The sequence below is a fragment of the Zingiber officinale genome, chromosome 8A, assembly GCF_018446385.1.
Source record: "Zingiber officinale cultivar Zhangliang chromosome 8A, Zo_v1.1, whole genome shotgun sequence".
In the NCBI taxonomy this organism is placed as follows: Eukaryota; Viridiplantae; Streptophyta; class Magnoliopsida; order Zingiberales; family Zingiberaceae; genus Zingiber; species Zingiber officinale.
Genome location: NC_056000.1, coordinates 1,552,673 through 1,566,648, shown reverse-complemented (window position 1 = coordinate 1,566,648; position 13,976 = coordinate 1,552,673). Strand labels below are relative to the sequence as shown.

General features: G+C 37.0%; 2 protein-coding genes across 2 annotated transcripts in view; one reads left to right on the top strand and one right to left on the bottom strand.

The window, feature by feature from the left end:
* LOC122009506 overlaps window positions 1-6,390 on the bottom strand; it is a 41,190-nt gene extending 34,800 nt beyond the window's left edge. The window contains exons 1-2 of the mRNA XM_042565690.1: window positions 6,337-6,390; window positions 5,962-6,000 (exon numbers count right to left, since the gene is read on the bottom strand). Of these exons, the coding sequence (XP_042421624.1) occupies window positions 5,962-6,000; window positions 6,337-6,390 (93 nt within the window). The remainder of the gene's footprint in view (window positions 1-5,961; window positions 6,001-6,336) is intronic.
* Window positions 6,189-12,492, top strand: LOC122011801 (equilibrative nucleotide transporter 3-like). Its single transcript, XM_042568184.1, has 8 exons — window positions 6,189-6,660; window positions 11,047-11,137; window positions 11,221-11,305; window positions 11,497-11,573; window positions 11,671-11,831; window positions 11,906-11,956; window positions 12,043-12,164; window positions 12,241-12,492. The coding sequence occupies exons 3-8, from the start codon at window positions 11,281-11,283 to the stop codon at window positions 12,384-12,386; spliced, it is 582 nt and encodes a 193-aa protein (XP_042424118.1). The 5' UTR covers window positions 6,189-6,660; window positions 11,047-11,137; window positions 11,221-11,280; the 3' UTR covers window positions 12,387-12,492.
* Window positions 12,493-13,976: the final 1,484 nt, after the last annotated feature.

The window sequence follows — 13,976 nt, the reverse complement described above, 5'->3', positions numbered from 1 at the left end:
AGAGGGGGGGGTGAATAGCCTCTTTGAAAAACACTAAACAGAAATTTCTTCAAGAACTTTGTTAGCACAGCACAGCGGAAGTAGAAAAACTAAAACGAAAGAAAACAAACACACAGCAGACACAAGGATATACGAGGTTCGGGGATAACTTGCCCCTACTCCTCGGCGTGTCCGTAAGGAGGACGACTCCTTGATCTTTCGGTAGATCACACCCCGGACAAGATCCGGCTAAAGATGTCTCCTTCTCGGTGGAGCAACCTCTCAACAAAGTCTCAGATGATTATAGATTTAAGCACAAGACTTACAGTGGCTGAGAAAAATATTAAGATGAGCTTACAGCCACGCGGAGAAGAGAACAGAGCAGAGAGCGCACAATCAACCTTCTCAGCAAAGAGCTCACAGCTTCACCAACTTGCTTTCTCGAAGGCTTGATCACAAAAGACAGAGAATTCAGAATTACCTTTCTGAACTCCTCTTCTTCCTTCTTATGTCTCTCTGCTTCACTGGCTCGAATCACCGTCGTCTGCAGAATCGCTGCTGCCAGCCAGGCGTAGCCAATCACACCTCCTCCTCTTCTGATTCTCTGAACCCATGCCAATGAAAATCACTGGCGTCTCTGGATACGAACCAATAGCTAGAGGTCAAACTGAGCAGCCCAATCGTAATCAGATTTCGTCAGTGAACGTTGATGCCTCAAATGCATCTGTTGCAGCACATTACAGTGAAAAGGGTACTTGTCTCCTTCTCTTAATGAAGCTTAATTTGAATCCAAACATGAGAATGTGACCTGCAACCTGCAAGCTAGAAAGACTCACAGCAAATGGTTAAAAACATATAGGTGAATACAAAAACGGCAATCAGAAAAAGTGCATGCAGAGCAAACAATACTGTGGGTCGGTCTGCAGACCGAACCACGCTTTCTGGATCATCGCTGATCGGTCTGCGGACCGACCAGGAACTAATCTGATCGGTCCCCAGACCGATCAGGCGTCGCTCTTTCCGAAGGTGCGCAGCTTCTGATCGGTCTGCGGACCGATCAGGCACTAATCTGATCGGTCCCCAGACCGATCAGATGTCGCTCGTCCCAGTGCTTAAAGCCTCCTGATCGGTCTCCAGACCGATCAATAAAATCTCAGTAGGCTACTGATTGATTTCTGATCGGTCCGCAGACCGATCAGTAAAATCACAGTGGGCTACTGATCGATTTCTGATCGGTCTGCAGACCGATCAGTAAACGTTCAGTAGCCACTGATCAATTCCTGATCGGTCGGCAGACCGATCAGGTATAAAGGTTTCACTGGATCGGTCTGCAGACCGATCCAGCTTCTTGACTCAGTCCGGGTCGAGCCCTCTCTGACCTAGTCCGGAGAAATGAGCTCCCTAGCCCTCTCCGACTTCATCTGGTCCTAGAGAACGAGCTACCGAACCCTCTCTGACTCCGCATGCCAAGTTTCCTTCTTGGACTTTTCAACACCAGATGTCCGATCACCCTTGATCCATCTGGATTTTCCCTTGCCCGGCTTCACTCACCAGGACTTGCACCTAGCTTCACTCACTAGGGTTTTCACCTGGCTTCACTCACCAGGACTTGCACCTAGCTTCACTCACTAGGGTTTTCACCTGGCTTCACTCACCAGGACTTTTCAACTGCTTCAATCAGGTCAACCTAGTCAACCTGGATTAGTAATTAATCTGAGTTAATTATCTGATACAAACTTAAATCAGTGTCAACAGCAAAACAACATCCAGGTCAGACTGTATCAACACTTAGGACACAAGTACTAACAAGTTCTATGAATCATGACTATTTACAAAGTTATCTACTATCCAAACTTGACAAAGTGGAGAGAGATTAAAAAACTAGGCTAACACTCGAATGCTTTCAATAAAAGCAATGCTCATTTCATGCTTCTAAAGATAGAGAAAAACTATTACTAAGCATACTAGTACTGAGTGTTGGACACCATGGTTGTTTTGATGTGATAAATCAAGTTAGGTTTGGTCTTGCTTGTTATTCGATCCCTATGTCTAAGTGTGCAAGAGCGCAGGAAGTCGAGCGGAAGACGTAGCTAGCTAGAAGGACGGCACGCGCAGGGAACCGACGGGCTCGATGCGTCTGAAGGACGAAAAAGTTACGAAAGAGTACACCGGTGGACGAGAAGAACGTGTGCGACGTTCGAGAGATGAGAAGCCGGGACGGAAGCCTTCTCGAGGAGAAGGCCGGAAGTTGGGTTCGGGTGAGCCCTATTCCGGTTGGTCGAGATCACCCAAGCGAGCGGAGCCGGAGCAGAAGACCCGGACCAAGGCGAGCTGAATCGAAGCAGAGGTCCCAGACGAAAAAGTCAAATAGAGTTGACTTTATGGGTCCGGGCGCCCGGAACCCTTTCGGGCGCCCGGACCCAAATTTAATCCAGATCGCGGTCAAACCGTGATCCGTGCGTAGGGGATAAAATCCCCCCCCCCCCCCAGGGCGCCCGGAACTCTTAGAGCGCCCCGACCAAGGCTATAAATATAGCCTTGGTCCAGAAGCTTGAATAATCTCTTGAATCAACTCTGTATTCAACTTCTAAGCAATTGTCTGAGCTTCAAGTGTGTAAAAGGCTTCTCCGCCTTCAGAGAATGAAACTTTTTTAGCGCGTTTTTTCAACCACCTTGGATTAACAACCTTCTTGATTGTAACCAAGTCAACTCGCTGAGTCTCCCTGCTTTTCTTCATTTTACTTTCTTGTTATTATTGTTGCTATTATTTTAGAGTTGAAAAGTTTGAGGAGGGTATCTTTGATTTGTAGGCAATTCACCGCTTCCCTCTTGCCCGCCCCGCTGCGCCAACACTAAGGATTAAACATATGAGTGAAGAATAAACGTGCTAGAATTTTATAATAAGGGCAAGCCACTATGTGAAAATCAGCAATAGACTTCGAATATTATCCGAAGTAATATACAGATAATTACTGAAGTAGATGCACGTGAAGTAAAAGGGTCAATTTATTACTTCACCACACAATTACTGAAGTCTATCACCGGACCAAAATCGGTTCAAAATCAGACCGTTTTTGAAGTAAAAAAGCTCTATTACTTCATCGAGATCAGTAAAAGTACCAAAGTGATTGATGATATATTACTTCATAGGTTACATTGATTGAAGAAGTAAAATATGTATACGACTTCACAATTTTTGTATTCTAGTGCAGTAAATATTTAATTTTACTTCTACATAATTTGGCTTGATCGAAGTATTTTGGGTTGTATTACTTCATCATAGTGTATACGTAATAGAGCATATTTTACTATAACAAAAAATTTAATTTAGCGAAGTAATTTATACAAATGACTTCACAAATTTAATCAGTGACCAAGTAATAGTTTCTTTAACTACACCACTATTTAAATTTATTGAAATCTTTTGTGTTGTATTACTTCACCATTTATTCATAGTATTGAAGTAATTGTCCATATTTTACTACAATACAATTTTAATTGACAAAAATATATATCATAATATTTTACTACAACACAATATTTTTCACTACCAAAATTGAACAAATATATCACAAATATTTATAAAATACAATCCAAAAGTGTATTCATAAAAGCCATATAACCAACTTCACCCAAAGCCTTTTGTATTCATAAATCTCTAAATATAACCCAAAAATATATTCACAAAAGATAAGTTTGATCAACTCCACCCCAAAGCTTTTGTATCCATAAATCTCTAATTACAATCCAAAATTTATATCACAGCCTACACTTAGGCACCCACATAGAACTAGACGAATTCACTCCATTCACTTTTGACTTCATCATACTGAGATTGTAATATGATTTGCTTTTGGATGCTGCAAACTGAAGCATTGATAGAAGTTTAAGGGTTAATGTAAAATAACTCAATATTTCATAAAGAAGATATTTCATAAAGAACAAATTCACCTTCCTCTCCAATTGTGGATCTTCATCTAAGACTATCTCTTTCATGTACCGCATTATATAATATTCACATTCAACACCACCAATTTGTTTTAGATTACCCTAATAAAATTGAAAATATAATGCAATTAGTCACAATATAAATAATAAGAATTATTAATTGATGCCTAAATATATTTTGTAAAGGTAAGTAATTGCAAGGTACTGGCAAAACAAATGATAGAACATACAAGATAACCATAATCATCATCATAAAACTTGAGCATATGAGGTAAACATAAAAAACAAAATACCATAGATGATGGGTATAGGAATATTCATAACCCTACATTAGTTTGTAACAACATCTATTAGCAAAAATATCTAACATCAAGCATTATCATCCTTCTCTATAATAATCGTCTTTAAGAAAAATTAAGGTCAAATCTAAATTTACCCCATGTAAACCAAAGCAAACCATGTGAACAAATATTGTACACAAAGCAAAGCATGTTGAAAATACTAGAGTTCATCAATACTGCCAAGACATCTTATTAGTATTAGAAGACAGATAGTGCTAAAGTCAATTTTCATATAAAAAAGATAGCAAGAACCAAAGTGGATAATGAAAACAATTAATCCATGTTCATATACCTGCCAAAGATGCAAACCATAGAATAGCTAGAACATGTGCCACAGAAAAAGATGTTTTGATATCCCTCATCGGAAATCCTCCTTTCCCTCTGTTATAGATTGTAATACTTATGTGTCTATTGTTGGATGTTGTAGTTTTAGATCATTTGTAGTTTTATATCCTTGATGGCATAGTGACTTTTCTCCCTCACTTCACTTCAATTCCCTGGCGCCGCTGCAGAGGGGAAGAACACTAATGGCACGGTAGAGAGGAAAGGGAAGAAGGGGGTGGAGAGGGAGAAAACCTAGCGTGCAGAGAGGAGAGGAAGTGAAGGCGTCTCAACACGAAGGGTTTGCGTCAGGGAAAATGGAGAAGGTTGCCGTCGGGGAAAACACGAATGCCCGACGGCTTGCGTCGGGGAAAAATGCGAAGGAGAAAAAGGTGATTGTGAATTGCACGACCAGGGCATGTGCTTGGCTGAGAAAATGAGGCATGGTCGTGCCTCTTTGGCACGGTTGTGCCTCTTGGCACGGCCAGGCCTTGTGACCTATTGCTCGGAGGGGGCACGACTGTGTGACCTACTGCTCTGAGGGGACATGGTCGTGCCTCTAGGAATGACTTGGCCTTGTGGCTTGCCGGGAAGAGAGGCACTGTCGTGCCTCAAGACATGGCTTGCCCCTTGGAGGTCACATGACCATGTCTCCTTGCCCTATGAGGTAGACATTGCCATGTATGGCCCTAACATGACCCTATGAGGTAAAAGACATATCCATGCCTTATTGAATCTCTTCTAAACTTGCTCCAATGCTTCATTTTTGCTCTAAATGTATCTTGTCAATGAAAATAAAAAGAGGAGCAAATCTCTGAACAAAACAAATAGTATGCTGATAAAATGATAAAAATGAGTGTGATAATCATAAATCAAATATAATTAAGAAATGCAAGTGAATGGGTATTAATAATGGTCTAAATGTATATTTAACCTATACACATCATAAAAACCTGTTACAAATCCACAAGTGCATGGAAACGTCATCAAATAATAAAATGATTATTGATCCACATGGGTTGTTGATTAAACACTATTGATCCACATAGGTAGGCCCGTGACGGCCTTGGGTTGGTTTGCGAGTTAAAAACACATATAAGTCAAGTTTTATGTCAATTTATTATTATTATTTTATAATTTTGAAATAAAAATAATACTTTTCATCAAGACATAAATACTTGTATCTATTTATATTTAAAATATTTTTTATAGATATATTTAATTGATGATACCTATCCTAAGTAAAACGTTGAAAACATGATTTTTTGTTTGTTTTTGTTTTTATTTTAATGGGTTGACCCACCTAATCTGTAACTCATCTTAGATTGGGTTGAGTTGGAGATTTTTCAATCCGCCAAGTAGATGGGCCTACCTGCCCCGCCTCGTCCTGCCCCGCCACGAGCCACCCGCCCTGTTACAAATTGGTCCGTTTCACGGCTCTAAGTTTAATAGCTAATATGTTATAGTATTGGAACATTTAAAACAGCTAGTTGTAAATTCAAAAACTTTATAGATTTTTTTGCAAAAGTGCAATCAAGGAGAAACCCAGCCCGGCTCTCCACTTTCTATATTTTATCCCTTAACCTTAGTTGTTCATGACCGGCCACCCAGAGATAGTCTGAAATTAACTGGTCATTATTTTTTTTCCCAACCCTAGTTTTCTTCCACCCATGAACCATCGCCGTCTTCTTCTCTTGAGCTCTCATAAAACTCTAATCTCCTTTTTGTCGTAAACACCCAGAGTTACAGAGTTACTCTTGCAGGCTTCGTCGCCCTCATAGTGCCGCATAGATGCTGCCATCCGCGGTTGTCATCACCCTATTAGCCGCTGTCGCCGCCAATATGTGATCGCCACTGCCAACTAACCGCCGCCCACCAGTTGCCAATGCGACGTCTTGTTGTGTTGCTGTCGTTCCTGCCAACATGAAGCTGTGTTGTTGCCATCACTCATGATGCTGTGTTGTTGCCGTCATTGTCGCACGCTAACATTGTTGCAAGCAACTCCGCGATGTGGCTTGAATTGTTCAACAAAAGGGAACCTCAACCAAAGTAAATTGAACCCTTTACTCAGGTGGAGTTTTTCTTGCTTGATTCCTTTTGATCACCTTCGTGCATGATTTGCTACTCTCTTTTCTTCCCCTGTAGTGTAAAATAAAATAGATCCTCTTGCTTAATCTCTCTACTGTAATAGGCCAGTTTTTGAATGGGGATAAGTTTGTGATTTTAGTATCAATTACCTACCTCAGCATGATATAACAATAGTGAATAACACTCACTATTGACTTGAACCATATTAGAGTAGCAATGCTATTCAAATAAAAGACTCAATGTTGAGTTTGGGGCTAGATTAATAAGAGATTATTCAGGGTCGCAAGTGTAGTTTCCATTCAAGGAGAATATATACCGTGCTAATTTACTTAAGAAATGACTCACTTAAGCTTGATTCTGATTCAATTCAAAGTTCCTTTCGGCTTGATTAGGAAGTAGATTAGAACTTTATTTTATTACTGTTGCAAGTCATCTAAGGGCTTACGATAATAAGTAAATAATAAATTGCATGCTCCTATATATCTCTATTTTACTTGATTTTGTCTTATGCTTGTCCTTTTCATATCCTATCAGTTGTTTACTCTTTCAAAATTTATTAATGAAATTTAGAAGGGATAACCGGAAATAAAGAGTGGACTAGCATCATTAAATGATTATGTTAATATAGTTCCTATAACTAAAAAATACAAGAGAGCTTCGGCTCTAGCATATTTTTGAGCATTCAATGAGTATAAGAGGTTTCGTCGCCTTCAACGAAGGAGACTTCAGTAGAACTTTTCATTTGTCTTAAATTAACAATCACCTAGGTTATAACCAAGTAATTCTTCTACCTCTTTTATTTTTAGTTGTTCAATTAATTTATTATAATTGTGCTACTAATCTGAGTTGAAAAATTGGGAAAGAATTTTGTTTTAGAGGCAATTCACCCCCCTCTTGGTGGTCGCATCGGGTCCAACAGATTGTGGGTCATTCACCCTATATATGTGTTTGTTTATGTGCATACACATGATGTATTTTGTATCGAGTAGATTGCAAGTCGTTCACCTCATGTATATACGATACAACTCATAGATGGATTGCATGTGTATATGTATATACAAATGATGTATTTCGTTACAAGTGGATTGTAGGTCATTCCCTCTCATATACGATGCATCTTTCTTGGGTGGGTTGCGGGTCCCTCAACTTTATGTTTACATTTATATATGATGTATGTGTGTGTATTAGGTCGATTGCTAGTCATTCACCTTTATGTGTATGACACATCTTTGATGGATGTATTGTTTGCCCTTCACCCACTTAATAAATTATGTTGAGTTGTCGGATAGAGTAAAACTATAATGTGTGTAATATTGAAAAAGAGAAATTTAGGAAAAATGATGATTTTTTTTTTAAAAAAAGATAAAGAATAAAAGACGAATGACATGAAAATATAAAGTGTAAATAATGTTGTTGCTCTATTTGATTATATTCTCATGCACATTTCTTATATCTCCACTTTGTACTTTGTGCTCACTCTCTTTTTTTCCTTTGATCTCTAGTTCAATTGTTGAAATATGTACATAACATTAGTGGAGTCACTTCAAAAGTATACATATAATCAATTTAATAATTAGTTTTGGTTTATACTTTGCTATGGTATTGTTATAGTTTATGTGCGGCAAGCGAAGCTAGCGTTGCGACAAGCCTAGCTCGTACGGGGAGTGACATAATAAGTGATACACAAAGTTTGAAAGCTAAATATATGCTTATGTGAATCTTTAAAGATTAAATGTGAATCGTAATTCTTAATGCCTTTGAATTCCTTAATAAAAGTACAGTTCATTCATATCCTCTACCAAATTTTCAATTTTGTGTTCACTTCATGTTTTCTTTGACCTCTCTAGATTTACAGAAGGGCAAGTAATATAGATTCTAATTGACTTCATTTAAGGATAGCCGCTCAAAGGATTCCTAGCTATGCTGAAAATTGATTTTGTAAATCGATATTTTTCATTCTTATATTTTACTTCGCAGGTTTTTACATTCACATAGTCAATATATTCTTCTTATACAAAATAATTCTTTCCTTACATGACATGTTCTTGCTTATACACAAATTTACTATTTTTCTTTAACAAAATGAATAATTCTTTTAAACTACATAATCCCAGTCTTTTGTGCATCACGCATTTGTATAATGCTTACAAAAGTATACCTCCTAGCACAAGTTGTCGTCCCCTCAGGTCATGACAACTTCAAATAGCAATTTCACATTACATGTCTCAGCATGCAATCTTGTGAAAGATAAGAGAATATCAGAGCTGCATTATTCCATAAACAATAAAATAAGAGGATGAGAGTCTATTTTATATCCTTCCACAGTTGCCTAATAACATAAGACTCGGCAAAATAAATGATGTATCAAAGATAGTAGAAGTAAAAAAAAAACAAAGAAATTTATTTTAGACCTTGAACAGGTTTTATTTATTGGACATAAAGTGGTCTATTTTTTATTTGCATCAACTATATATGCCAACATATCAACATAAGCATCCTAGCTAAACTATGCAATTATTCGACATTGTTATAATAATAATATCCTTTGTCATGTTGAAGTTAGATAATTGAATATATGATTCTCCCAGGATAGAAAAAAAATGCAATCATGGGCAACTATCCAATAGCAATAATCTAAAATGGAATAACAGTTAGCAATTTGTATTAGTCAGACAATTACAATGTCAATACTGTCTTCATATAACTTAATGTTATATTGCAAGAGGATTCTAAATGAGAGAGTGAAAGCATACATCCTCAATATCAAACAAAAGCATGTTATATTACTATACAAGTCATATGGATTCAGGTCAAATCATCTTAATTTAAAGTGAGCTCCATACCATCTTAAATTTATCCAACAGGCAACTACTGCTTAAATAAGAACATCTCAACTAACAACTAAGGAGGTTACATTTATTTAAATTGATCGGTTAACCACTTACCCAAAAGCTACAGTTTGTTAGGAAAGGGATCAATCTATATATTATATATACTCAAACAACTTCTTCATGTATGATTTGGCAAAGGGGAGCGGAACTATCTAAGACCATCAGGTTGATTAGGCCCATCTATGCAATTATATTTTTATCAATAATGTTAAATAAGAAATTGCATTGGTATCATATCAAAAATAACAAAATATAACAATCAATTATAATGTGACTTGCCTTTGAAATTGAAAATTACAGCCAAGACCACAAGCTCTGCAGTCACGACCAATATAATCAAACCTGCAAGCATTGTGATTCCAGAACTTGAAAAATTAGTAGTTTTATCAATGCAGAGTAATAACTTTTTATCTAGTGCAAAAGTTACTTGTCAACATCAATTCCATTGCGACCATTAGCAACAATGTCATAGAGAAATTGCTTCTCTTTTGAACTCTGGGTAGAACGGGAAAGTATGTTAGAAAAGGAATTATATGATGCTTTAGCCAGCCAAATAAAAAAGCTTACCCTTGGTACACCAAACTTGGAGCAGCTGGCTACTATCATTTCCTAGTATTAATAGAATTTTCACTTTAGTAGTTGAACAGTGATCTTATGATAATTCTCACAAACAGAAGTTAACCCCAATAGTCTTAGAACTTAGGAGAAATAACTTTGCATTGTTTTTTCTTTCAAACAAGATGGATCAAAATATTAAGTCTATTTCAAGGAATTTAGCAAAGAAAAAAAACCAAAAAAAGAATTAAAATTTATGATTTTGAGAAAGAAAAGATGAAAACTCTGAAGGCTCTTTGATAAAATGGAGAAGAGAGAAGAAGAAAATGAACAAAAAAGAAGTTTCATACTCCTAATCCACACTTTTCTTAGAAAAAACATTATATTGCCTGAACCAAATTCAGAAAAGTGGTAAAGAGAAAGGATGCACAGAATCTAGTCAAAATCATAATTTTGAAAGAGAATAGTGCATGAGCCTCATATATAAAACATGTCTTTCTTTTCAAAGAAATTTGGAGAGAAAAATTAAAATGCAACACTTCAAAGTGTTTGTCATAGTTGAGAAGACTATTTGCATTCAACAGAAATGCACAAAATTCAATCAAGTCAAAAAAAAAAAAAAAGGAGTCAATAGACATCACTAAAAACAATATGATCCAAACTGATTCCCCTTATTCAGGTCACCTAAATCAAATTTCAATCTGCAAACTATATTAGAACAGAACATTGAGAAACATAGATTAATAAGATACAATTAACTGATGACCTTCCTATTAAGGCACCATCTAGTTAATCGATGTATAAAGTATATTTTAGAAAATTTCAAAAAATATATTAGTCGACATATGACGGGAGGAAAACAATATCTCAAGTATTTGAGGCCAATTCCATGAATTTAAGTTGCCATTGAACTCTATATGCAGGTTATACATCTCCTTCAGGTAGAGCATGTATGCATGTGCAACAGTGCAAGTGTAATGGTTTATATATCTCGAAGTTAATAATCTCCTTCAGGTAGAGTGTAGGGATTAGTTAATAATATAATCTTTTTTTTTTCTAAAAACAACTATTTCAGTCCTTCATGGCTGGGTTTGCAGCTGCTGGGACTCTGACGGCTACTTTGAGATTAATCACAAAAGCAACATTTGAGAGTTCAGATGGTGGCCTTCGCAAGGGGGGCAAGTACGTATAATATTTACAAGCTAAATAGATTAATACGTTAAGATCTACTTTATATATCCTAAACAGAGATATAAATCCTCCTTTTTCAGTGTTGTTTCTTACAATCTCAACATCCTTTTAGCTGATTTGTGTCTTTCTCTACGCATTTATATTTCCTAAATTACCGATCGTCAAATACTACCGCGCAAAAGCTGCTTTTGAGGGATCAAAGACGGTTACTGCTGACCTTGCTGCTGCTGAGATTCAATTATCCACAGATGATGCTGCTGTAAGATTCAAAAACTAAAATTATAGCATTGCTTAACTTCAGTATGCAATAAGCAGTTTAGTTTGTCACAGATGTGAATAAATCCTTGCATTTGCAGGCGATGGAGGATCCGAATCAGTTTGAGCGCTTAAGTAACAAAGAGCTTCTACTTCAAAATATCGATTACGCACTTGACATCTTCCTAATATATGTCTTGACACTGTCAATTTTCCCTGGTTTCATAGCCGAAGATACAAGATCACATAGCTTGGGATCATGGTAAGTACTCGAGTATCATCTATTCATAGAAGAATTTATCATAAAAATAAAATGATAAATTTAATTCGACCCAGGTATACACTCGTTTTGATTACCATGTACCATGTTTGGGACCTTGTGGGTGGGTATGTACCTCTTCTAAAGCCGGTCAAGTTGGTATCAAGGAAAGGCCTCATATGTGCTTGTCTCTGACGTTTCCTCTTCATCCCAGCATTCTATTTCACAGCGAAGCATGGAGATCAAGGGTGGATGATAATGTTGACGTCCTTCTTGGGACTCAGCCATGGCTACCTCAGTGTTTGTATTTTTTCAGAAGCACCAAAAGGATACAAGGTAATTACTAGTCCATCAAGATTATTATACATACACATTCATGAATTCTTATTTGTTGTTCCTTGTGATAATGCAGGGTCCGAAACAAAATGCATTGGGGAACTTGTTGTCTGCAGTTCTGACTACAGGTATTTTCTTAGGTGTTGGACTCAGCTGGTAATGGCTAATTGGCAAAGGTTTGTAATAAATTCTATAGTGAAGTACCAATATTATCCTACCTAAAAATTTTGTAGCGGAGTACCAACATTATCCTACCTAGAAATTCTGTAGTGATGTTATGTGGATGTTTAAACATTTGATTAGCGATGATTCGTGTCTTGGTTATGTACGTCTCATGCCATTTCCAGTTTCATTCATGTCTAGAAATTGGAATTCTTATGACCGAATGGAAAAATAATACGAGCAAATAAAATTTACAAAGCAGTGATCTAGAGATTTTTTAGGTTAAATTTTTATTATTTTAAATTATAAAAGTATTATTAAAACTAGCATGTTTTTTTTTTTCCTAGAGAAATAAATTATTTTAGATACTTCTGATAAGTACTCATTAGAGGCATAGGAATCACATTTGAAACTGAACCTGTACACATTCCGCAAGCCTCACTCATTCTGAAGACCAAATTTTACGGAAAAATACTTTTTAACTTTGTCATATCTCATAACTTTTTGCAGCTTAAGAAGCAGCCAAGTAGGCCTGGGTCGGTATGGTATACCGTACCTAAAATCGAATATCGTATACCGTACCGAAAAAATCGATATTCTAAAAAATGATACCAATACCGTACTGACATTTCGGTATACCGAAATATCGGTACGGTATCGGTTAAATACCGTCATGCCGAAGTTATATATATATTACATATAATATATAAAAAAATATCACTATTCACCAATACAAAATAAATCCTTCAAGAAACTCAAAGAGACCAAGAAAGATATATACAACAAAACAAATTTCTCACAACAATAAATACCAACCATGAATAGAAATAAAAAAAATATGAAAACTCAAGTTTTCGAGTTGAGAGAACATTGTTAGGGATGGAAAAAAAAAATTGAAATATCGAAACACCGAAAAATCATACCAAAAAATCGTACCGAAATACCCAAGAATCGCGGCGTGAGTCTCGGCTGCACAAGGAGAGAATCACGACGTGATGTGAGCTCGGCTGTGCAACGAGCCAAGGAGAAGAATCATGATGTGAGGGTCGGCTGCGCAAGGAGAGAATCGTGGGTCATGACGTGTGCGTCGGCTGCGTAAGGAGAGAATCGTGAGTCGCGACGTGTGTGTCGGCTGCGCAAGGAGAGAACGTGGTTTGTGGAAGAATTTAGCCGCTTAGGATTTGGTTTAGGCTTTAGGGAAATCTAAATTAATCATTTAATCTATAGTTACTCGGTATTTCGGTATACCGAAATATTTTAAATTGTTACCGTTGCCGTTACCGACAAATTTGGTACGGTATGATACCGTATTGAATTTTTCGGTATACCGAAAAATTCGATATATACAATATTTTTTCGGTATGATTTTTCTGTATTTCAATATTTTTTTCCAGTCCTACAGCCAAGCAGGGAAGTTCATGTGTCGGACTGAAACACACTTATCATAGAAAATCATGTCACAGAAGACTTGAATTATAGCTACACAATTCAAAGCATTTTTGGATGCAACTGGCAGTCCGTGGAGATCGCAACAACCCCAGGAAAGCCTGGTTTCTTCTATAGCACAGGAACATCGCAAGCATAAAATGAATTGTGCATGTGTGCGGTCCCTACTATAGAAAGTTTCTTTATATGACCATGATATTCGGA